The 27280-nt window shown below is 36.9% G+C and overlaps 1 protein-coding gene across 1 annotated transcript in view; it reads right to left on the reverse strand.

The window, feature by feature from the left end:
• TUBGCP3 (tubulin gamma complex associated protein 3) overlaps positions 1 to 27280 on the reverse strand; it is a 167796-nt gene that overhangs the window by 82874 nt on the left and 57642 nt on the right. The window contains exons 6-10 of the mRNA XM_036757300.1: positions 18727 to 18899; positions 14985 to 15103; positions 13845 to 13970; positions 4826 to 4894; positions 4114 to 4246 (exon numbers count right to left, since the gene is read on the reverse strand). Coding sequence (XP_036613195.1) covers positions 4114 to 4246; positions 4826 to 4894; positions 13845 to 13970; positions 14985 to 15103; positions 18727 to 18899 — 620 coding nt within the window. The remainder of the gene's footprint in view (positions 1 to 4113; positions 4247 to 4825; positions 4895 to 13844; positions 13971 to 14984; positions 15104 to 18726; positions 18900 to 27280) is intronic.

Here is a 27280-nt window from a genome sequence, read left to right on the forward strand (position 1 = left end):
AAAAGGAGGTCCAAAAGATCACTGAAGAAAATAATTCCTTAAAAATTAGGATGGAGCAAATGGAAGATAATGACTCTACAAGCAATCAAGAAATTATAAAACAGAACCAAAAGAATAAAAAATTAGAAGACAATTTGAAATATTTCATTGGAAAAAACAACTGACCTGAAAAAGAGATCCAGGAGAGATAATTTTAAAATTACTGGACTACCTGAAAGCCATGATCAAAAAAAGAGCCTAAATATTACCTTTCAAGAAATTATCAAGGAAAACTGCCCTGATATTCTAGAACCAGAGGGTAAAATAGAAATTGAAAGAATCCCTGATTGCTTCTTGAAAGAGATCCCAAAAGGAAAACTCCTAGGAATACTGTAGCCAAATTCCAGAATTTCCAGGTGAAGAAGAAAATATTGCAAGCAGTCAGAAAGAAACAATTTGAGTATTGTGGAAACACAATCAGGATAACACAACATCTAGCAGCTTCTACATTAAGGGATCAAAGGGCTTGGAATATGATATTCCAGAGGTCAAAGGAGCAAGGATTAAAACCAAGAATCAACTACCCAGCAAAACTGAGTATAATACTCAGAGGGAAAAATAGACATTCAATGACATAGAGGACTTTCAAGCACTCTTGATGAAAAAAACCACAGCTGAATAGAAAATTTGACTTTCAAATATAAGAATCAAGAGAAGCATGAAAAGATAAACAGGAAAGAGAAATCATAAGGGATTTCTTAAAGTTGAACTGTTTATATTCCTACATGGAAAGATGATATTTGTAACTCATGAGATCTTTCTCAGTATTAGGGTAGTTGAAGGGAATATATATATATATACAGACAGAGGGCACAGGGTGAGTTAAACATGAAGGGATGATATCTAAAAAAAACTAAGGGGTGAAAGAGAACTATACTGGGAGAAGGAGAAAGGAAGAGATAGAATGGGTAAATTATCTCACATAAAAGTGGCAAGAAAAAGCTGTTATAATAGAAGGGAAGAGGGGGGAGGTGAAAGGGAATGAGTGAACCTTACTCTCATTGGATTTGGCTTAAGGAGGGCATAACATACACACTCAATTGGGTATCTTACCCTACAGGAAAGTAGAAGGGAAAAGGATGGAGGGGGAGGGGGAGGGATAACAGAAGGGAGGGCAGATTGGGGGAGGGGGTAGTCAGAAGCAAACATTTTTGAAAAGGACAGGGTCAAAGATTAAAATATAATAAATGGGGGGCTGGATAGGATGGAGGGAAATATAGTCTTTCACAACATGACTACTGTGGATGCGTTTTGCATAATGATACATGTATAACACTATATTCAATTCCTTGCCTTCTCAATGAGGGTGGGTAGGGAGGGAAGAAGGAAGAGAATCAGGAACTCAAAGTTTTAAAAACAAATGTTAAAAATTGTTTTACACGCAACTTGGAAATAAGATATACAGGCAATGGGGTATAGAAATCTATCTTGCTCTGCAAGAAAGTAAGGGGGAAGGGTATAAGGAGGGGTGGTAGAAGGGAGGGCAGCCTGGAGAAAGCACTAATCAGAATGCATGCCATCTTGGGGTGGGGGAGAGGGGACAGATGGGGAGAAAATTTGTCACTCAAAATCTTGTGGAACTGAATTTGGAAAACTAAAAGTGAATTAAATTACTCTTTAAAAAATCAATTCAAAAAATATATAACTATTGTAGCCAAATTCCAGAGTTCCCAGGCCAAGGAGAAAATATTGCAAGCAGCCAGAAAGAAATGATTCAAGTACTGTGGAAACACAATCAGGATAACACAGCTTCTACAATATCAGATTGGAGGGCTTGGAAAATGATATTTCAGAGTCAAAAGAGCAAAGATTAAAACCAAGAATCACCTACCCAGCAAAACAGCATAATCCTTCAGGGGAAAAGTGGACATTTAATGAAATAGAGGACATTCAAGCATTCTTGATAAAAAGATTAGAAAATCTGACTTTCAAATGCAAGACTCAAGAGAAACATGAAAAAGTAAACAGGCTGTTGTTACATTTGTCCTTCGTTTTTGAAGAGGACCATGACATCAGGAAAATGATGCCATGATTTGCAGCTGACTTTGATTTGAGTGAGGGAGGGCTGTGCGAGGTCACCAGCCTCACTTTTCCTCCTGAGCCATCTGGGTCCAATGGTCTAATATTCATCAAGATGACTAGAGATGGCCCAGGATGCAAGGGGAGAAACTGGCACTTTCAGGCAAAGGCCTTTTCAGGTTCTCACTTTCAGTGAGGTAATGCCCATTCAGCGAATAGGCCTCCTTAAGGAGTGAGTCAAGGGATGGCCCCTTGAATAAAAAAATAAAAATAAATAAAACTGGGAAGGGAAGACCCTCAGGATTGCTAGTCAAAAGAAAAACAATTACCACTGACATTCCCTCTGAACAACTGGGAAATAAGATATACAGGCAATGGAGTATAGAAATTTATCTTGCCCTACAGGAAAATAGAAGGGATGGGGATGAGAGAAGGGAAGGAGGGTATCAGAAGGGAGGGACAGGGGTAATCAAAATCTTTTGGAAGTGATTGTTGAAAACTAAAAATAAATTAATAAGAAAAATTTTAAAAAGAAAGATGACATATTAACTGCATCAAGTCCTAGATCTTTACAGACCTGCCTACATGAAATCAACAGTAATGAAATAGAGACTAATCTTTTCCATCTATGTTGAAAAGACAAAGCAGATGAAAAATGCCTATGACTATTAAGTGCAATTGAACCATCAGCTTCCTACACTAGTCTATCAACATTAAAATCTTGGACATGCATTGTAGGTGGATGACAAGGATCTAGGTCCTGAGTTGAACAGGTAAAGGAAATTAGGTTTGGGGAGCACTTAGAAAATGGCACAGTACTTTGAACTACCCCAAATTGCTCATTATCGCACATCTCTTTAATACCAATATTCTAAACTATTTTCCTGATAAATCTAGAATAATACAGTCTCAGAGGACTAAAAATAACAATTCAAAAGGCAATAGTGGTCATAAAACAGGCTATAGAATGTTGCAAACAATGACTTACATGTAAGAAGTCAAATAAAAGATATTATCAATAATAAGAAAGAAATGAAAATGAAAGATGAACAATCAAGTGGTACAACAGTACTCCTGACATATTCAAAGTATTAGAAGAGACCCTTCAGTACATTAGGAAGATCCTTTATAAGGAACTAGTAGAAAGAATAATCTTTGTGCAACAAAAATCATAAAAGAGGAAAAGATACAGAGGCAATACCTATGACAACGAAATCACCAATTCAAAGTTCTAAAGCTTTTACGCAACAAAAATTACAGAAGAAGGAAAAATGTGGAGGGAATACCCATGACAACGAAATCACTGATCCAAAGTACAAAAATTCTTCAGTACAGAAATCCGTATACACCTTGCAAAAAGATAGACAAATAATTAGCTGATAAAATCCTTACCGAAATGCTTTTATAACTCAATATAATTTTTAACTTCTTGATAACCAGAAATTTCTTGAGAGTACTTCATTATACTATATTTTATGTTTCTATATATAATTACAATATTTATAAAGCCTTAGGCTTATAGATATCAGCAAAAGGATGAAATAAGTCTTTCTTGTCATACTCCATACTTGTCAGACGCCACCAGAACTCACGATTGTTTGTACTAGACAAGCTCTTTGAGGGCAAATTTTTTTATATTCCCTAATACAGTGCTTTGAAGAGAACTCAAAAGTAAGAAGGAAAGCATGAAGGAGGTTTAGGTACAAAATAAAAGAATGTCAGGAAGAACAACAGAGAAAAGTAGAAGAAATTAAAATTATTCAAACTGGAAAATATAAGACTACAGTCTTTTCTAACTGGATTTTATTTTATAATCCTTCATGCAATACTGAGAAGATTCTCAGGACTAGGAAGGTTCTACTCTATTCTGTGAGAGCTCATTTATTTTTTGTTTTGGATCTGTAATTTAATCTGTGCAAGAAACTTATCCTGTGGAAACTCCTTCCACTGATGCAAATTGGCCACTCATTTGTAATTTAAATGGTATTACAAGCCTTATTGACTTTAAGATGGAGCAAGTATGAGAAGAATACTTTCTAAGAAATGAAAAAAGACCTTGACAGTGATCAACCAGTGCTGCAAGGGTCTTCAACCTTATTTTAGGATCATATGTCCAGACTAGGAGACGACGAAGTGTTAAGCTGCTTTCAAGTCCCAAATTTACACCTTGATCATCCTCTAGCTGAAGCTGGTGAATAAAAGAGAGAGACACAAAGTAAGAACTATCATTTCAAAAAACTTAACTAATGTGTTACATAATTTCCTGTTTTATTTAAATTGATTCTATGAAATCCATTCTTGATGTTTTTTGATGTGTGGATGAGTTTTACTGAACTTTTTTTGTTCAATTCTGTACTTACTGTTAAAAATGATCACTTTCTGGGAAGGGACATAAAAGGAAATATAATTGATAATAAAACAAAAGATAATATTTTTAAGGAAGAAAATGACAAAAGTAAGGGCTCAGTTTGGGGAAAGTCCACTAATTGTTTCAAGACACAAAGAATGCATTAAATATAGGGAAATAAGGAACCTTAACTATGCCATAGGATTTCCTAAATGTGTTCCTAAAATGGAACGGAATATGCCAAAACTAGATGGTTTCTCCAAGCCACAGTGAAAAATTTTGCAAACAAGATTTTTATTTTTAAAACGGGCTGATAATAAAAAAATCTAATTTAAAATATTCTACCCAGCTACAGTTATTATGCATTTGAAACACTAAATAGTAGGGAACTAAAAAGAAAAAATCTAAATGTCATTTTACCTGGGAGTGTAAAACAGAGAGTAGTCTATAGTATTCTTTAAGTTCTTGATGTAAGGCAGCACAAAAGCTCTGTATAGAAAAAAAAAGTACAACAAATCTATTTGTAGGATAATTTTTAAAGCAGACTAGAATATTCATATACTTAATTATATAGAAGTCTTTGAAGCAATAGCATCTTGTGGTTTTCACCTTAATTCATTCTTAAATTATGTTAAATTTTATAACACATGAGATTCACTTTGGTTTAAATCTTCATTAATATATGCCATAACTGATGATATAAAATGCTATACACCTCCAAACATGCAACTGACAGACTAATGCAGAAATTTGTTTTGCATGACTTTATGTGTATAATGGGTATGATATCTCTTAACATATCAATGAGTGTGAGAGGGAATAGAGGGAGAAAATTTGGAACTGAAAATAAAAATTAAATTTCAAAATTATATTAAAAAAAAGATACATCATAAAATCACTCTCCTCTCAACTTCACCTCCAAGTTGGATTGCTTTAATTCTTCCTGTCCTCTCCACCCTCTCTCTTTCAAAGGTCTGGAAAATGTCAGATTTCCCATCTTCCCATCAGTATCCTAGCAGTATCCTAAGGACAGCAGAAGCTGGCAGCACTGTCTGCATTATGAGTCAAGGGAAAACTGGACACAAGATTCACCACATTCAAGGGGAACTTCTTGAGTATATCATGAATGAGAGAAAAGGATAACCAGCAACTAGGATCTGTAATTTATCCCTTTACCACCTGCGCTCCATAAATTTGAGCCCATTTTCCCCTGGACTCTATATATTCTTGTAAGAGTCACAGACTTTTAGGAGGGATATTTTATACCAACCTTTCTTACTAAACTACCTTAATAAACACCCCTTTCTAAAAGTTACTTGAGGCTAACCAGATTGATGTTCAACTGTCTTGGGAGGAAGCACACAAGTGGAGGTTCAAGACAATGTCATTAGAAAACCACCTCCAGCTCGTCAGGGTACCCCCCATAACCATGAAGGGAAGACGTATCCTTTCTCTGAACCCACAGGGCTCTATGACACAGAAAAGGCTAAGAATCCCTGGTTTAAGTCCTTAGAGCCTTAGAGCCTCTTACCTAAGCTGTTACAGTGGCCTCCTACTTGGTTTCCTTTCCTAAAGTTTCTCTTCAATCCAATCCATTCTCTATATAGATGCCAGAGTTTTCCTTAAGTGCAGATCTGAATGTATTAATCTCCTACTCAATAAATTCTGGTAGCTCTCTAGTCCCTCTAAGACTAAACAGAAATTAGCTGGGTTTAAATCCTTCACAACCTAGCTCCAACCTATCCTTCCAGCCCCATAATACATCACCTCTATCCCTACCCCACACTCCAGCCAAAAAAAGCACTAGACTTCCCTCTGTTCTTTCCATAGGGTACTCTTCCACCAGTCTGCACTGGCTATCCCCAGTGCCTGGGAGGTACTTCTTTTCTCACCTATATTAATAGGACTGCTCACTTCCAGTAAGATGTAGATCAAGATTTCTAAACAAATTTTTTCCTGATTCCCTCAACTGCTAATGTCCCCTCTCCCTAACTTTGCTGTTATTATTGTTCAGTCTTTTTCATTCATGCCCAACTCTTTAGGACCCCATTTTGGGGTTTTCTTGGCAAAGATTCTAGAGTGGTTTGCAATTTCCTTCTCCAGTCCATTTTACAGATGAGGCACTGAAGCAAGCAGGGTTAAGTGGCTTGCCCAGGATCTCCCATTGTCTGGGGCCAAATTCAAATTCATGGAGATCAATCTTCCTGATTCCAAGCCCAGCGCTCTATCCATTGCACCACCCAGCTGTAGTCTCTCCCTAGTCTGTATTTAACTACGTCACATTTATTTCATACTTACACAGTTATTCCTTCCACATTGCAACTTTCCCCATCACAGTTGCAATATATCACAGGTTGGCATAAGAAATTAAATGGGAATTTTAGGGGAGTTTTGCAGAAGCCACAGATGACACACGATGGACAGCAGACAACACAGAAAAAGTTTAGAAGCTCAGAAATGCTTAAAATATGTGTCAATATTGTATAATATCAGCCCAAATTTTACAATAAGGTATTATAAACACCCCATAAAAGAAAAAGAAAAAATTCAGACTTCTTTTCTGGTACAAAAGGATGGCCAAAAACTGTTATGCAGATTTTCCAGATCACAGCAGGCGGCACCCCAACCCCTGTGACGAGGAAGGGATAACTATATATGTATATGCTGTCTCTCCCTGATGTAGCATAAATTTTTTGAGGATTAAAAATTGATTTATTGTTTTGCATGTTCCCAGTGCTTTACACTGATCCTGGCATGTCACAGGCACTTAATAAAGGTTAGCTGACTAAATGAAGATAGACTGCACTCTAGGCATGGAGGTATACCTTGCATGAATTCATGGAGGTAGGGGAAATGTCACATTCAAGGAATATCTGTAACCCAGTTTAGCTGGAACATAGAATGCAGTAAAAGGAATATAATGGAATAAATAAGAAACATATTTGGGACTAACTGCCTTAAATAGTGGGCTAAATTTATAATTTTGCCTAGTGGCAAAAGAGAATCCCTCAAGCTTTTTAGCAGGAGAATTGCATAGTCAAATAATATGTATTAAGTCTGGAAAAGAAGACTACAGCCAGATGACTGAATGAAAAAGCATTTATTAAGTACTTACTATATGCAAAGCAATAGGAATATAAATAGAAAAGTCAATTCTGCTTTCGAGACACATACTATTTGGAGAAAAAATTAGTATAAATAATGAATCCTCTGGAGTGGCTGCATATATTTGAATTTGTACTATCAAAGTTATAATTATGTAAAATATGATCATTGCTTCCAGCCCAATGGAAATATGCATTGAATTCTAATAAAGCTACCACTTCAGGAGATTTATTATTTGCACTAATTGGGACCTAGCTGTATAGAAGTGTAAAACGCAACTATACAATAGAAAGGCCTAGTGGTCCTTAGGGTACAACAGGATAGACGGTAATGCATCTTCTTTATCGTCACTGCCATTAGGAAAAGCACTTCCATTTCTGAAATTGAGCCATATGATGGTGATGGTGATTGGGAAGGGATTTTAAAAATGTCAAACACAGGGGTCTATATTTGATCCAAAACAACAGAGCTTGTAGAGCAGGCATGTGACAGTCAGTCCCGTGATTTAACAATATCAATTTAGTAGCTAGGTGGAGGATGGATTAGAACTGGGAAAGACTGGAGAATGGGGGATTAATCAGGAGACTACTGTAAGGGTCCGGACAAGAGTTGATGGAGGTGAACAGAGAAAAGGTAATGAATAAAAGATGTTGAAGAGGCAACACAAGAGCTGACAACTGAAAGAATAATAACAGCTAACATGTATATAATGCTTACTATATTTCAGGCATTGTGCTAATTGCTTTACAATTATCATCACATTTGATCCTCACAATAACCCTGAGAGGTAAATGCTATTATTATCCCATTTTTCAGATAAGTAAATTGAGGCAAACAAGGTTAAGTGATTTGACCAGAGTCACACCACTAGTAAGCATCTAAGACCAGATATGAACTCAAGTTTAAATGACTCCAGGCCCAGCACTCTAGCCACAGTGCCACCTAGCTGCCCCAATGAATGAATAAATGAATGAATATGTGAAGTGCGAGAGAATAAGGAATGCTTTATACTTCCAGCACTTAACACTGTGCCTGGCACAAAGTAATCACTTAATAATGCTTGATGACTAATATACTCGCAGTACTCCAAAAAGTTCTCAACAAGCTAGAACAATAAGCTAGAACCACTAGCCTGAAGCTAACAAATTTAAATTTAGTAGGGGTTAACATAAAGTTCTGAACTCAAATTCAAAACATCAACTGTACAAGAAAAAGGCTAAAATAGCTACTGCTAAAAAAAATCTATTATTCTTTTTTAAAAAAAGTTTCAGTGAAATTTTAATACCAATTGTGTGACATGGAAGTTAAAAAGGCTAACGTACACACAGCCTACATTAACAAAACATTAACCTGCTTAAAAAAGGAGAAGGGTTTTACACAAACAAGAACTAGGTTCTTGTTTGGTCAGGCCTATTCCAAAGTAATGTCAAATTCTGTTCACCATTTAGAACAGACATTGATAAGCTCAACCATAGAGGCCAATAAGGATGGTGAAACAGTTTGAAAAACATGTCATATAAAAATGAGTTGATATTAGTAGTGATGGGAAATAAAAGGCTATTTTAAGGCAAGAGAGAATGGAGAAAGACAGAACATAACATACTTTAATTACTTTTTTTTTAATTTAAATTTATTTAACATGTTTAGTTTTCAGCATTGATTTTCACAAGAGTTTGAATTACAAATTTTCTCCCCATTTCTACCCTCCCCCCCACTCCAAGATGGCATATATTCTGGTTGCCCTGTTCCCCAGTCAGCCCTCCCCTCTATTATCCCACTCCCCTCCCATCCCCTTTTCCCTTCCTTTCTTGTAGGGCAAGATAAATTTCTATGCCCCATTGCCTGTGTATCTTATTTTCTAGTTGCATGCGAAAACTTTTTTTTTTTGTTTTTGAACATGTTTTTAAAACTTTGAGTTCCAAATTCTCTCCCCTCTTCCCTTCTCACCCACTCTCCCTAAGAAGTCAATTACTTTTAAGACTGTAAGGTAGAAAAGGGCTTAAATTTATTCTACTTGGCCCAGATGCTAGAATCAGGAGGTACAGGCAGAAAAATTACAGGAAGATAGATTTTAGTTAAAAATAATGAAAATTTCCTAAAAATGAAAACTATCCCAAACTGAGATGCCCTGATTTGGTATGAATTTAGATGCATTTAATTCCTTGCCACGTTGTAAGCTTTAACGTACTGTGTAAACGTTAGGCATTATTATTATTATATATCAGTAATTATCATATAGGTACATATGTTATATACATGTTATTAAACAATAGCTGCTTAACAAACATTTGTCAAATGAAATGACAACCTTTGAAAAGCCTGAAATCTTAATAGATGCTTAAAATGTTTTCTATAGAAGGCAAGCATTTCCACTGAAGAACTGAAAACCTATTCCAACAGTATACAGTGGTTCAGGGCCCATCATTTTAAATCTCTGTAAAGCACTCTAATACTAAGTACTTCAGCAATGGTCAATAAATGTATAATGACAATGATGACAGAATGATTGTCCTAGAGTAATCTCCACAAAAGTCCTCCTGTGATGCTTCATGATGATGTGAAGGCGACTCTGGGTTCTTAAAAACTACCGTATAACTTCTGTCAGGTTCTACCAGGCTGGAAAGTACTCCAGTACAGGACCAGCAACAAACCATAACAACTTTCTGACAACTAGCTAAGTACGGCGAGACTCAACAGCAGCAAGCTGTCCACTAAAGGATGGGTTTTTTGGCTATGGTGATCCATGACACAAAAAAGTAGTAAATGAGCCTCAGTCTTACGTGGCCTCTCCTGCTTCTACAGTATAGTTGACAAGGTAGTAGAAAAGGGAACAAAAAGTGCTAAGAATCAGTTTTTCGACTATTTAAAAGATTAATTTAAATGCTGGCACTTCATCTTCCGAGTTGATTATCTGACTATGCACAGACAGATGATTTTAAAATAATCTCCATTTTGGTAAGCAGTTGCTTCCAGTCTACTAAAATAAGAGTCAATTTAAGTGGTCATTTTTTTTCTGTGAAGTCATTTGAGGCTTGCCTTTTTTAGATTTTGCTTCCAATGCATTTTCTGACTCTTCTTTAAAAAACCATTCCTGATATACAGGTGGGAGGCAGAATTACACAAGATGAAAGACATGGTCTTCAACAGAGGAGAGAATACCCAAACCAATGAGATCAAATTAGTTCATCCAAGTCTCTCATTATGGTAAATTACTGAACTGAACTTTAAAAAAAAAGGAAAGAAGCTAGATGACATTCATTGAATTTTATGTATATTAGCCGGTATTTTCAAGAACACTAATATGTAAAAAAATTTGTCTCAAGAGCTAATATTCTTTGGAAATTTAACAATACTAGTTTGAGAACTAACCATCACATTACGTTTCAAAAATAAAAATCCCTCTCTCTTCCTCTCTAAAATCATCCATCTTCACCTTTCCAATCTACTACCAAATCTTAAGGCAAAAACAAACACTGTTTTAAAAAATCAACTAAAAGACATTCCTGAACTGACTGGTAACTAATCTCATAAGTTTTAAGAACATAGAGAATGTGAGTATACTGATTTTCTTATAAAACCAGCATTAATGACACAAAGCTTACTTCCAAGGAATGAATTCAGAGTTGAGAGTCTAGATCTGAAACTTAACTTCAGTATTTACTAGTTATTGAGCACAAATAACTCAACATCTTTAAGCCTCAGCTTCTTCGTATGTAACATGAAATGATACCCCTTGTCCTATCTGCCCCCCAAGTGTTTTATAAACTCTCTAGCATTATATCAGTCATAGCTTAATACTATACGTGGCAAAGTTTTGCACTGACCATTCTCCATGCCTGAAATGCACTCCCTTACTCACATATACCTCAACCAACCCCTCTCTTCCTTCAGTCTACAGCATTAAGCCTTTCCTAATCTTTTAAAATGCTAGTGCCCTCCCCAACAATTACCTTGTACTTATTCTGTGTATACGCATATACATCAGTTCTGAGAACAGGGATTATATCTCATTCTGTACACCTGTATCTCTAGAACCTAGCATGAGTGCCTGGGACAGAGTAGATGCTTAAAAATGTTTCCAGACTAATAGATTGCAAGCACCTAAGACTTTATCAGTATGGAGATTCCCATCAGTGATACAAGTATAATCCCCTCAAGATCAACAGTGTCTCCACATCTATATCACTGAAAGATTCATCCACTGGTGGCCACCTCTCTGGTAATCGGCCTCTCCCAGGTCCTCCAATAAAAACCACCCTGTCTCTGGATCAATGTTTGCAGTCTTTCTAGCTTGGGAGAATCTGCCAGGCTTGAGTTCTGGTGTCACGCCCTTCTAAAATCCAGGATCACTGCTGGCCACGAGGCTGAATTAGAGTAGGACTCAGAGTGGAGAATACTATTGCATAATAAAGATATGCTAGGTTATAACATATATAATACATCATTAAATGTATTTGAGAATAGAAGTTCTCTAGAGAAATGAAAAACTACTTTCTCCTGCCTTGGCTCAATGAGGCCACTATATAAAAATGAAAATATCTCCAATTCTCAGGAAGCACTTTCTTTTCAAATAATAGGAATAAAATCAAGGTTATCGAATATAGGCATGACTAAAGTATTTATGGATTTACCCACTGTATTATACAGTTTCCTTTCTAGTGATCAGGAATTACAAAGAAATTATTTAAAATAGCAAAAAATATAAAAACTAAACTTTAAGAGTGAAAAACTGCTGGACTAGGAATGAGAACATTAGGAATACCTTTGTCATCTATTAACCATGTGACTTGGGTAACTCATTTAACCTCTTTAAAGCTCCATTTCCTTATAACAACATTTCCCCTGTCTACTTCATGAAACTCTTCAGAGGATCAAAAGACAGAACATGTGAAAGCATTCTGAAAACCATAATAAAAAAAAAATCTTTCGCACAGGTCTGCTTAGTTTTTTTCATCATGCTATCATGGTGTTTCACTTGCTTTGTATCTAACACATGGTTCAAACACACCTGCAACCTAGGAAAAAAAAACTGGACTGAATCAGGAAGATGTAAACTAGAATAATTTACAATGAAATTATCAAGAGTTCAATGCAATTTCCCTATAGTAAGTAGTAACAGAAGCTCATAAAATCACAGAATGTTAGAACTGAGAAAGACAGAAGTCATCTAATGTAAGTCTGTATTGTAGATGACAAAAATTAATTCCATACAGATTAAATAAAAAACCCAGTCACACTGCTAATCAAGAGCAAAACAACTCATCTACAATATTTTGATTCTAGAGGATATTTCAATGCACAAACAGGAATTTCAAAATAAAACTACTGACACTAAATTAATTAATGAATTGTAATAAAAATTACTTCTCTGTTTAGTTTACATTTACAAATCAACCTGGGTAGCTACTGTATACCATAATGTATTAAATAAATATATAATATTTGAAAGGCAAATTTAGACTTCTTTTCTACTTCACTTCTTAGGGCCTCAATTTCTTCACCTGAAAATTGAAGGAGTTAGTGTAAATGATTTCTAAGGCCCCTATCAATTCTAAAATTCAATGATTTTGCTTCTTCAATTTTCCTAGAGCGCTTGTCATGATCTTTCTTTGCCCCTATCATATTCCACCTTTTATCATACTTACCTGTGTACATAGCTCACTCTCTCCCCTTCCCACAATTAAATTATAAACTACTTGAGGAAAGAAAAATGTGTCTATTCTCATCTTTATATCCTTGTCAGTGACAGAGTGGATAGAGTACTGGGCCTAGAGTCAGAATGATCTAAGTTCAAATACAGCCTTGGACACTTACTGGCTGTGCAACTGTGGCCAAGTGACTTAACCTCTATCTACCTCAGTTTTCTCAACTGCAAATAATGATAGCATCAGCCTCACAGGATTTTCTGTGAGGATCAAATGAGATAATCTGCATAAAGAGCTCAGCATAGTACCTGGCACATGGCAGGTACTTAACAAGTGCTTGTTTGCTCTCTCCCATACCTATCACACTTTGCTTGAATTTCTTGAATCAGAAAACATGAATGTCACTTTTTTGCTCGATACATGTATAAATGAAATTGTTCACTTAAGACTCAGAATGAATAGACTAGCCCCAGCTCAGATTTTTTTAATCCATGGTTCTGATATTTAATACAAGCAAAACCTACACATGCAACTCTGCATTTCACTTAGCTATTGCATCAAAAAGTTTTTTTAAGAAATACTGATTTTGAATCAAATTCTTTTCCTTTTCACAGTGGGAAATAAGGGGGAGGAAGCAGTTCTCAAAGTGAAAGAAACCAAAAAAGTACTTATATTTGTAATAAACATACCTGACCTACAAGTCCAAATGCTCGATCTAAACTCCTCTGGTCGGTGTATTTTCTAATTTTATTATGCAGCCATCCTAACTCAGCAAGTCTTATTGTCGTATCTCTCAAAGATCTGGTTAGGTTTGCCTAAAAATGCAACATACCAGTAGTTAACAATTAAAAATCTATGTTTAAAAACTAGAATTTTTAAAATCACATTTCTCAAGTATTAATGCTGATAACTCTTTAATAGCAGTCTGAAGGTGGAATAAATTGCTTCAACAGGTTAAAAACTAAAATTAGTAAATACATCATCCTTAAAAATGTACGTAAATGTATCAAGTAGACACAAGACTAAGAGATAAATAGTTTAAAGATAATGATAAAATAGCCCCATAGGTTGGCTTTAAAAGACTCATTCTCAAACAATATTAGAAAAGATTATGTACTTCACACTTTTTTTTCCTTCTTGCTCCTGCTCAATAATTATTTGTTGAATGAATTTCTCTGTAATTCTATAACTAGTGTGCAATCCATTCTTCAGTCATCCCCCTAAGGAACTGGCAACCTGTACCCAAATGTACACTTACTTCTCTACCTGGCCCCAAGTCCATTTAGATGGTTTATGTGACCAAAGTTGGCATGGTCGATTTTTAAAGGAAAGGATGAAATACTGGGCTGACATCTTCCCTTCTTCTTTATTAACTGGATAAAATAAAACAATTCTATCTGTGCCTCAAATGTAATCTCAAATCAGTGGCAAAGACACTAACATCAGAAACAACATAATCAAACTTTGTGGCACTGGTACTCAAAGTTGAAAGGTAGAGTTACACTAGTGAGAAGTAAAATAGAAGACCAAGTACTCAACTAAACAAAAAACTACTTCAAACTAGTCATTATAGTCAAGCCAGCTTTGAATATTGTCTTGATCTGTCCCAAAAACAAAGGCAAGTAAATTTCTAAGATCAGCTCTCCCAACCCACTGCCTGAATCCCACATTTCAAGACAAGTTAAGGGACAAAGCCTACTATGAGCGTGGGCACCATCACATCAATTTCTATAAGTCACTTTTTCCCTAATCCCCAAAACGTATTACACAACCCCAAAGGCAGGCCCCAGACATTTTTCCTTTTCAAATGTTGCAATATGTAACTATACCTTTCCTTCAACTTTATAGCAATTTTCAGAATTGCTCATTTTGATGTATTTGCCATCTATTCCCTGGAAGACGTATAAAATATCTCTTACAAGGGCTGCTTCAGTTATTTCTATAGCACCTAGAAAAGAACAATGTTAAAGTTTATTTAAAAGCAGAGTTACTTCATTTAAGAAAAAAAAACAAATTTTAAATTACATCTGACAAGAAACTTCTGTCTATATAATTTACAAAAAAAAGTAAAATGGACTTAAATGAAAAAGAAGAAATAGGGTTAACAAAAATGAACTTTATGAGAGAAGGAAATCCTAGAAACTGAGGTGTTTCCAAAGAAGAGAATGGAATCGCTTCCTAAAGGTCTTTTTTTTAATTAAACAGGAAAAAATACCAGAACAAATATTTATTCTACCAATATAGTTTCCAGGAAATATAGGGAGGGAGGAAAGAATTTAATAACTTTTTGGACATAGTTCCATCAATACCAAAATATTTGTGGTGGCATTTCTGTGGTAGCTAGGAATTTGAAAACAAAAAGGTGCCCATCAATAGAAGAAAAGCTAAACAATATAAATAACAGCCAATATAAGGAATTTAGAAATACAAGAAGATTTTTACAAAAGAAGACTTTTTCAAACTTAAAGAAGGCAAAACAAGGAGAACATTATCAAGCATGACTACAACACAAAAAGTACACTGAAAGGCAGTTGACCTCTCGAAATAGACTCTAGACCTCTTGGGCAGGGACAGCTCTATACCCAAGTTCAGCAGGAAGAAGCTATGGAGGACAAGACCTTCGCCCATTACCCCAAGATTTTGAGCCTCATTTGATGGAGGAGGGAATGACGATATTGTTCTGTATACTTATTTTTGTTCTATCTTCCCTGTACTGTCATACTGTTATGGTATTTTGGCACCAGTTTCCCATTGACCTATGTAATGGATACAAAGATCTGTGGCCACTCTGGTGATGAGATGTTATCTTAGGTGTTTTGCAAAGGGGATGTATTTATTTTGAGGCGATTTTGCTGTACTTAAGAAATGTTAATGCCTACTCAGACACTAGTAGCCTATGTACTGGATGTGAAAGATCTTGGGGCTGAATGTGGTGATAATGTTATTGAAGATCTTTCTCACCCATTCAATAGGCCTCAGTTGGGGCCAGTTAAAAGAGGCAGGCCCATACCTTTGTGATGCCAATCAGTGATTAAAGATCTTTCCCACACTCTTTTGCCTATGGGCTGTGAAGCCCTTGGGCCTTAAAAAGAACATATACACCCAGAAGGTAGCTATTGAGATCTGAGAATTGTGAAGTCAGAAGAGAAGCCAGACTTCAGAATTCGGCCCAAGGAGAAGGAGTAAGAGCTCTGAGTCCACAGAGCTGCAGAAGAGAGTGCTGAGGGGAGAGTGGAAACCAGAGAGCTACAGACCAGAGGACTGAGCGGGGAGAGGACACAGGCAGTTAGGATTTGTGAGTGACTGTTTGTCAGGACGACTTGGCTCTTTGCTATAATGCTGTGTTTTAATCTCCTTGTTGCTACATTGACGTGGGCTTACTGGTTCTGGAATATAATTACTGCTATATCGAATTGGAATTGCTGGTTCTGGGATTTGATTCTTTGGTGCCTCAATAAATGTTATACTTCCTCTGCCTTCTATCTAGAGAGTTTTTCATACTTTGAAATTCTGAATCATACAGACATGTTCATGGTCATCCTCTAGGTCATGAATCTTGCCTTACTGATATGAGGTGAGAGGAAAATTCATTCTCAGCATATGAACAGTGTAAAGACATGGAGACAGGAAATTAAGTGTCATGTCTGAGCAAGAGTAAGGTCAGTTTGGCTGGACCACAATGTGGGGGAAAGAGAATAGGAAGGCGAGAAAAGTAAGTTGTCTCCAGGATGTAAAGGGCTTTAAAGGCCAAAGGAGTTCATGCTGGATCCTAGAAATAATGAGGAGCCAGTAGAGTTTACTAAGTATAGGGGCAGGAGACTCCTCTACTAAGTATAGGAATCATGTACTGAAATGGTTCCTGTACTTTAGAAAAATCACTTTAGTAGTCATACGAAGTATAGTTTGAGGAAAGACTTGAGGCAATTAAGAGGTTGTTGTAATAGTTGTAGAAGAAAGCAAATAACTCAGCACTGTACTGGGGCCTATACTGGTTCAAGAACACAGGTCTCTTGAATCAACATTCAGTGCTCTTTCCATCATACAGTCCTCAAAAAAGCTAAGATTCTGGTTGGGAACCTTACCAAAACACCGGCATCGGGAAGACCCTTCATTCATGCAGTAAAGATTCATGGTCATATGATTATACAGGGCTCTAAGACAGCAACAAGGGCCAGGATCTAACTTCTCTAAGTCTCCTTACATTTAATCTATGCTCAAGCCAATATGTACTGCCTGCCTAGCCCTGTGTATTTCTTGCCCTTTCCTATCTCTGGACCTTTGTCACACGATTCTCCCTCTGCTGGTAGGACGCCCCCCTTCCAAGAACTGAAATCTCATCCATGCTCTTCAAAAGCTAGCTAAAATGCTACCCTCTCTTCCATGAAGCCTTCTTGGAAACTCTCAATGGATCACGGTCTTTCCAGCTTTAGATCTGATCTACACTTTGTCTATACCTTTCTTATGAACTATGTGACTTTTTTTAACAACAGTGTCAAAGAGTTTGGTGTACTGGAAATCGCTGGGTTTGTAATAAAGAGCTCTTGGTTCATATCCCAAATCCGATCAAATCTTGATGATGATTCTTCTTTCTGCTATAACTACTCATGAAATGGCATAAAAAGTGTTTAAGCGCTACAATCGGAATAGTCAAAATGGATCCACATTTGTCCTTGAAAAATTTAATATAAAATATTCTAACTGTATTTGTCTTATTTGTATGTGCTAGGATCACGTCCTTTCTATGCTTTCCATCTCTTTCAGCACCTAGCACAGTATTCTGCACGTAGGCATTTAATTAAAGACGTTTAAATGATTAAGTGGGAGCTGGAATAAGCAGAGCGGACAGAGTAGTCTGCAAGCTAAGAGATCTTATAGCCAAGGTGCAGTTTGCATAAAAATGGGGTTTGCAAGTACCATAATTCTTGAGGTTGAATCCAAGGTCAGGGTCCAGGATACAGGCCAAATTAAGAGGACATGAGCAAGGTTTTTAGTCTGAGCAGGTGGGTTACTTTCAGAATTCGGAAGTCAAAGCTGAACCAGTAGGCACAGACTGAAGCAGAGTTTGAGCATTTAGGCAAAGATCTGAGTTTAAATTTCTAATAATGCAAGAGGAGATAGTTAAGGAATGGAATTCAGACTGAGAGAATGGGAAAAGATCTGGATCCCCAAACCTCGAAAAAGCCAAAACAGCCGCAAAGTACGATTGCTAATTCTAAGCCATATATTGTATGACCTCCACTCTGATTTTAAGCAACCTTCCTATTATGGGCAGATAAAGGACAGCAGATCAAGGAAGGATTCTTAGAGGTGCTAGTGATTTTTCAAAACAGGGTTAGGTTCTCTGAATGCTCAAATTTCTAACTGGCACACTATACCCTTATATTCTAGACAATTCCAAGTAATACCTGGGGGATTCTCAAGGTCTAAAGGTTAATTTCTGAGAAATACACATTTCATCCATTTTTCTATTTTTAATGTCACCACATTTATGATTTAGTAATGATCTGCACCACCATGATTTAGCAATTCATTGCAGATTTAGAAAAATTATAGCAACATATCCTTACTCACCACTTGTATCGGCATCTCTTCTTAATCTAGTCACATTACGAGAAACAGTGTTTGGCAGGCCTTTTGAGGTAGCGGTTTGTAAAGAAGGCTGATTTGCAGTTAATGTCCATGCAAGACGTGACCCCAACTGCTGTCGAAAGCCATCTCCTACTCCTGTGGTTTGATAAGATTGTCTAAAAAGATGAAAACACATTTTACATTTACAACTAACCAGTAACTGTAATGAAAAGATAAAATAGGAAGATTCTAAAAAAAAAAATAGTTACAGTTTGATATGGGAAATAAACAATTTCTATAGAGATTAATGCAGTTGATCTAGGACCCCAAGACTGCCCCAAATCAGCTGTTCCAAAGTAGGCCCTAGGATTAAACTTCCTTGGAATTCTTCAAGTGGAAGAACAAGGAGGGGACATAGCTTTGATGAGATTCCCAGCCTAAGACCGAACCAGCCACCAGTACTGAGTCCTAAACTTAAGCTCCATGAAAGGAGAGAATGTCTTAATTACCTAAGTATCTTCCTCAGCAACTAGCACAGCACTTTGTTCATATTAGGTACATAATAAATCATTGCTGAAATAATATTCTGATTTTCAGCCACATATTAAACGTACCAGATTATCTCATGCACAAAAAGTGAGTAGCTTTTTATTTATTTTACTTTTTTTTTTTTGGAAGGGGGAAGGCAGGGCAATTGGGGTTAAGTGACTTGCCCAAGGTCACACAGCTAGCGCATGTGTCAAGTGTCTGAAGCTGGATTTGAACTCAGGTCCTTCTGACTCCAGGGCTGGTGCTCTACTCACTGCGCCACCTAGCTGCCCTAAGCAGCTATTTATTGACTTTAAAAAGAGAAATCTATTCTGTACCTATATGTGAAAATCATGTAGCTGATAGACACTTGTCACCTTTGCAGTGTGCTGTATCATTCATTTGTCACTACCACTCCTTTGCCTATGTTCACATACCAATAAAAAAAAGGATATGGTGAATCTATTACTATCTTATGCCTGTCCAGCACTTAACACAGTTCCTGGAATACAGCAGCTTCTTAAATGTTTACTGACTATCTCAAGCATGTTTGAGAGGTTCTGAAGTTCTGTTTATTTTTAATTTTCATTCTGAACTTAACACCTAAAAAGTTAATTTCCATATACATGAACACAAAAAGAAGACTAAATGAAACCATGATTTTTCTTTTCATAATGCTTACTTTTTAAAGTGTATTATAAATTCTGCATATGATTTTCAAAACTGCCCTGCTTCTCTGTGATTTCTAATTAATTTTCATATGGACATTTTAAAAAATACTTCAGTGGTCCTTTTTTTTCGTCATCTATTGGTAACCCTTATCTTCCATCCCCACCCCTCCAAAGAAACAAGGGGGAAAAAAAACTTGAGTAAATAAGGATAGCCAAGGAAAATGAATCCACACAATGGACACATGCAAAAAGCTTACCTTTCTGCACTTTCGTAATATCAATTAAATTGGGACTTTTGTACTATTTTGAGTTTTTTTTGCAGGGGGGAAGGCAGGGCAATTGGAGTTCAGTGACTTGCCCAAGGTCACACAGCTAGTAAATGTGTCAAGTGTTTGAGGCTGGATTTGAACTCAGGTACTCCTCACTCCAGGGCCAGTGCTCTACTCACTTCGCCACCTAGCTGCCCCTTTTCTACTGTTTTAGAATGCTAAATTAATTGTCTTTGATTGAGCCTTACTAGGTGCTAAGTCCAAGTGGGTGTGAAGCCCCCAGAGGCCTAAGGGGAGTTGCTAAGACCACAGCCAATAGCATGCACCGAAGTTTTGGTAGCTCAGATAAAGGTTGATGAAGTCCAAAGACTGTATTAAAAGACAGAACAGAGCTATTTGCTTGGGGCTCTCACTCTTGGAGGAGTGTTGATGTGGAGACTCTGGGCAGCCGTAGTAAAGAGCCCTCCAGCTTATGAACCCAGATGTTGATGCCTTCTCGGTAACTATGAATTGTATTTGGTCTGTTTATAATGCATCTTTGTAATCTGTTTGTATTTGCTCTGAAGTTTAGGGCGCTGGCTTTTTCCCCTGAACTAAGTGAATGATATATGTATATGTTGGATTAAAGTAAGATTATTAACCTCTTAACATTACTTTCCTTAGTAAAGCAGATCAAAGAACCTGTGCTGGCAGCATTCTTATTTCATACATCATCTGACACCACAGTTGGTCACTGCTTTGATCAAGTCTTAAGAATTTCAGAGTTGTTTATTTTATTTTTTTAACATGTTGCTGAGCTTGTATAAACTGTTCTCCTGGTTCTGGTCACCATTTTGCAAAGGATTTCTAATTTATATTGCACAGCATCTTCTGAAATTATCTCTTAATAATTTCCTACAATGCAATAAAATTCCATCAAATTAACATTCCAAATTTGGCCATTATTCAATTATCAGAGAGGCAATCTAAGACTTAACCTCATAAATTCTAGTTCTTTGTTTTATTTTCTTCCTTTCCAATATCTTCGGGATGAGGGAGTGTGTTCTTCTTTCAACTATTTCCATCCTGGTATCTTCTCTCTTAACCTCTTCCCCAACCTCCTTAATTCTCTTTTGTGTGAGAGTGTGTGTGTGTGTGTGTCGAGTGTGTGTGTGTGTGTGCGTGTGTGAGCGCGCGCGTGTTTCTTTGGATGAGAGTGAGGTTCATGTGATGACTGCTCCCCTTAACCCTTTCTTCCATGTTTGTATTCTTCTTCTTCTCACATCCAATTGTGGGAATTAGCAGATTCTACTCCATTCTTTATTATTCCTTCATATACTTGTTGGGTTCCACATATTTAAAAGTTTCTCTTGGTTTCTGTTTTCCATTTACCTTCCTTTCTTTTTCCCCTTTTAAAATCCTCAGAACCAAACCACTTCAACTCCAGGAGCTGCTTTTCTTATTTAATGCCCTCAATACTCTTTAAAGACTTAAAGGTTCTAAAGGGAAACTAGCTTCTTCTTATCTCTGTATTAGAATAGTGGCACTACACTGGCATAAAGTTCCCACCAACAGCTCAGATAATTTACATTTCTAGGTTTCACAAGACTTCTATTTGCATCTCAAAATACCTATTTAGTTTTGGTGAATCATCAATGCTAGAAAATCCTCTATCCCATTAAAGATTTCCTCCTCCCCCTTCTGTTTTATTCAGCTATGCAGGGTAACATAGTTGTAAGGCTGAATCTGTAGTCTTACAAAACTCAAAACCTTGGATTCCTCTTTAATCCTTGACCTTTACTCCAAATTCATACACTAGTGAATGGAACTGGAAAAAAAATCTTAAAAACAGGCTGACGATGGATTTACCCTGCATAATCTCACCTGAGCTCGCACTCCAACAAAGCAATGGTAGTGCATGACCCTAATCATGTCACTCTCCCACTCACCAGAGCAGCCACTCCAAACCTTTTCATCCCACCTAAAGCCTTGCATGCCACTCCACCCCCTCAGCTAAAGAACGTATCTCATACTTCACTGAAAAATAGAGGCCATTTATTGAGAGCCCCATTCCATCATGGTCAACTCATATTCATGCCCACTTTCTATCTCATCTTCAATCTCTCCTACAAACACATCCTCGTCTGTCCGGTTCCAACTATCATCCTATCATCCTTCACTTGCCCTACCCTACCCAGCTAAACTCCTTGACAGAGGCATCTACCACTACCTCCACTTTTCTAACTCAATTCTAAATCCTTTCGGGTCTGGCTTCTGACTACTTTATTCAACTGAAATTGTTCTCTCCAAAGAAACTAATTATGTCTTAATTGCCAAATCTAATATCCTATTCTCATTCCTTATCCTTCACCTCTCTGTGACCTCTGACAAATGAGATCACTTCCTTTTCTTGGATACTCTCACCTCTCTAGGTTTTCATGACATTGCTCTCTTCTAAACACTCTTCTCCCTAGATATCATATCTTTTGAGGATACCATCATCTTCCAAGGATTCATTTTCTTTTCTATGAAGATGACAGCAACATCTAAATATCCAATTCTAACCTTTCAGATGACCCCTAACATCATCAAAAGCTTTTTTATACTGGATATCTTAATATACTTCTCAATTCAGCATGTTCAAACCACAACTTATATTTCCCTCAAAACTTCACTTCTTCCAGGGCAGAGATAGTGCAGTGGATAGAGTATCAGCCCTGGAATCAGAAGAACCTGAATTCAAATCCGGCCTCACATACTTGCTAACTGCGTAACCCTGGGCAAGTCACTTAACCCTGTTTGCCTTGGTTTCCTCATCTATAAAATGAACTGGAGAAGGAAACGGTAAACTGCTCTGGTATCTCTGCCAGGAAAACCACAAGGAGTCACATACAACTCCACAACAACAATATAGTTATAGTTTAGTTGAAGCATGTTAGATTCTGCATCAGCTCTTTATTTTAACTCTGTGTGTGCCTTTCTATTTCAAGTGTCTCTTGTACACAACATACTGTTGGATTCTAGCTTTTAATTCATTTTGCCATCTATTGCAGTTATATGGGTTAGCTCCTCCCATTCACAATTGGGATTACTGTGTATTTAGCCTCCTCCCTATTTTCTTCTGTTTATCCTTCTCTCTCTCTCTCTCTCTCTCTCTCTCTCTCCTCCCACCTCTTCTCCCCCATTTCCCTATTGGGTAAGATAGATTCCTATGCCCAATAGAGAGTACGTGTGTGTATATATGTGTGTGCATTTGTTCTTTCCTCTTTGAACCAATTCCAATGAAAGTGAGGTTAAAGCATTGAAGCATGCCAAACTCCCCCCCTCCGGCTTCTGCTTCACTGTAAAAGCTCATCCTTTTGCACCTCTTTTATGTGAGATAATTTTCTCCTTTCTTCCTCTTTTTCCCAGTATATCTCTTTCTCATCCCTCTTTTTTTTGGGGGGGGGAGGGGAAGAGAACCATCCTATCATAGTCAACACACATCCATGCCCTCTGTGTATATACACCTTCTAACTGCCCTAATAATGATAAACTTCTTAGAAGTTATATGTATCATCTTCCCATATAGAAACATTACTCTATTGGGTCCTTTATGATTTACTCTTTCTTGTTTATATTCTTATGCTTCTCTTGAGTCTTCCGTTTGAATGTTAAATTTTCGTTTCTGGTTTTGTTTTTTTCGGTTTTTGGCAGGGCAATTGGGGTTAAGTGACTTGCCCAAAGTCACACGTGTCAAGTGTCTGAGGCCAGATTTGAAATCAGGTCCTCCTGACTCCAGGGCTGGTGCTCTACTCACTGAGCCACCTAGCTGCCCCAAATGTTAAATTTGCTACTAAGCTCTGGTCTTTTCCTCAATAATGCTTGAAAGTCCTCAATTTCATTAAATATCCATTTTTTCCCCTAAAGGATTATACTGAGTAAAATTCTTGGTTTTCATCCTAGCTTCTTTGCCTGCTAGACTATCATATTCTAAGCCCTCTGCTCCTTTAACATGGTAACTGCTAAGTCTTGTGTGATTCTGACTGTGGCTCTATGGTATTTGAATGTTTTCTTTCACTCTGCTTGAAACACTGTCTCTTTGAGCTGAGAGCTCTGAATTCGAATACAATATCCCTGGGAATTTTCATTTTGTGATCTCTTTGCCTTGGAACTGATAATAGGGCCCCTGCTTCCTTGTGACCAGGCCCTAGCAATCCTCTCCACCGTGAAACTGCCACCCAGGACTGTGTGTGTATTGGCAATAGTTGCTAATAAGCACCAATTGAACCCAGTGTCAGTCAAAGGGTCCCCTGTAATCTCTTTCTGACCAGCTGTTCCACCTTCTTACCCTCTCAGGGCTGAAAGCTTCCAAAGCTGCTGCTGCTGCTACATTTGTGGATTCTGGACAGGTTTCCACTCTGTTATCAATAACCTCTCCTGATCAATTCCTAAGTTTTCATAGGCTGGGAAAAAAATGCTTTACTCTAATCTTTTGTTAGCTGTATGGCTCCAAATTTTGATTTGAGGCATTATTTCAAAGTTTTTTAGAAGGGAATGTTGAGAGAGTTTCAGCTGGGTTGCCTTTAATTCACCATCTTGGCTCTTCTCCCACTGTACTACATTTCTGATCATAGGAGAAGAAACAAGTGTCCCCTCAGAACCATAATATTTTCAAAGGGTATTGAGGAAGTTAAATAAGAAAAGCAGAGGTCCTAGAGTGAACTGATTCTGTTCTGAGGATTTTAAGAAGTGAAAGAGAAGGGAGGATGAATGGAATACAGTAGTGCAGAAAGAAGGCAAAAGTGGAAGAGACTTGATATTTCTCATAATCTGGATGAATGAGATACAAAAGTGGAGGAAGAAGTGCACAAATGAGCTTCACTCTTATCTGAAGTAGACAAAAGTGTTAAATGGCCAGAAACATACATATGCACACACAGAGAAGTTCAGTATATAAATGCATCAGGCTTAATAGGGAAACAAGTAAGGAGAGGGAGAGAAGGTGTTTAGGGCGAAGATAATTCTGGGAAACGAAATCACAAGTAAAACAAATGTCCTGATCCTGAAGGCAGAACTAGCCTGGTAGAGGTGTGTGTGTGGCGGGGGGGGGGGGGGGGGGGGGGGGGGGGGGGGCAGGTGAAGAGAGATAGAGGAGTAGAGCTAGCACCTCCTATGTGGCCAGGCACTGTGTTAAGTACTTTACAAATACTATCTCACTTGATCCTCACAACAACCCTGGGAGGGACAGAAGAAGGGAGGTGATCTTACTATCCCCATTTTACAGTTGAGGAACCTGAGCCAAACAGAGGTTTAGGGATTTGCAGACTGATTCAGCTTGTAAGTGTCTGAGACCAAATTTGAATCCAGATCTTCCTGACCAGATGTCCTCTACCCATTAAGCTCCAAAGTTAGGAAAAAAAAAAAGGATAAAGAAAAGAACTGTACTCTGATGGTGTGCTGTCAACTGGGGAATCAATAATTTGGATATATAAATATAGTGGAATGTTATTGTACTGTGAGAAATTGTGAAAGAGCATTTCAGAGAATCCAGCAAAGTATGGATTGATGTGCAATGAAGTAAGCAGAATCAGAAGAAAAACTTATACAAGAATAGTAACATGGTAAAGAAAAACAACTCTGAAAGATTTATGAAATATGACCAAAGTAACTTGAGTCAGGAGGATGTGAGTTCAAATCCAGCCTCAGATACTTTACACTTACAAGCTATGTGCCCCTGTGGAAGTCACTTAACCTTAATTGGAAGGAAGGAAAGAAGGAAGAAAGGAAGGAAGGAAGGAAGGAAGGAAGGAAGGAAGGAAGGAAGGAAGGAAGGAAGGAAGATGACCAAAGCACTGACCAACAATGTCATCAGAGGTAAAGCCCATGTCCTAAAACAGAAGTAATGACCTTAAAGTGCAGAATGCCATACATTTTTAGACATGGAAACACAAATAAAAATTAACATGTTAAATTTATATTAATTTTTTAAAAGGTGTAAGAGATTCAGTTTCAAATATTTTTCCCTTCTCCTTTGAATATAGAAATGCTTTTTTTTGTTTATTAAATTCATAATAAAAAATGTTTTTAATTCTATTGCCTTCTCTCTGTTGATTATTTCCAGTTTATCCTGTACATATCTTGTTTAAATATAGCTGTTTCCTTACAATCTCCCTCATTAGAATATGAGTTCCTTGAGAGGAGGGACTACCTTTTCGCTTCTTTGTATTCCCAGCATTTAGCACAGTGCCTAAAGTATAGTATGCATTTAATAAATGTTTACTAACTTAAAAAAAGACAAGAACTGCCCTTGTAACTGTGTGTGAAATTATAAAAAGAGAAAAGCTATTAAATATTTTAACATTCTCTATTACTTCATATTCTCATTCTCTAAATTTTTTGGTTAAATATGGCATTATGTTAAACAGAATGGTTTACTAATGCTTAGTTATTATGATAATTCCATGCCAAATTAATATGTGGTCAAAGTGTTACAGATATTACTTTATAGACCTGCCAAAAATACTACACTCACTAGTGGTACTGATCTTTGTTTTTAGTAATTAAGTCTTTTAGGCTTAATGGCAGCAATAAAATTTTTGAATCCCATGACATAAAAGTTTAACGATAACTTTTAATTTGTAATTTTATTCAATTTAGTAAACATTGATTTATAGGGATTTACTATCCACTTAGTACCTGAAGAACTAGATTGTATTTAGTCTCTATACAAGATAAAAAAAAAGGCAGACTCAGACCTCACAGAAATTACAATCTAGTAAAATTACCAAAACATTTCAGTTCATACTCCACAATACCATACAAAAATTTTAAATGATATCCTGTTATAATATAGTATGTTATAAAATGTTAAGATACACCCAGGAACTATATGAAAACAATTATAAAACACTTTTCACACAAATAAAGATAGATCTAAACAATAAGAGAAATAGTAATTGCTCATGGGTAGGCCAACCCAATATAAAAAAATGAAAAGCTTTTCACCTCCAGAGAAACAACTGATACAGTCTAAATACAGACCAAGGCACACTTTTTTTTTATTTTATTTTTCTTGAGTTCTTTTGTCTGTTTTCTTTTGCAACATGGCAAATGTGTTTTGTATGATAT

This window comes from Trichosurus vulpecula, chromosome 4, assembly GCF_011100635.1.
Source record: "Trichosurus vulpecula isolate mTriVul1 chromosome 4, mTriVul1.pri, whole genome shotgun sequence".
NCBI lineage: Eukaryota > Metazoa > Chordata > Mammalia > Diprotodontia > Phalangeridae > Trichosurus > Trichosurus vulpecula.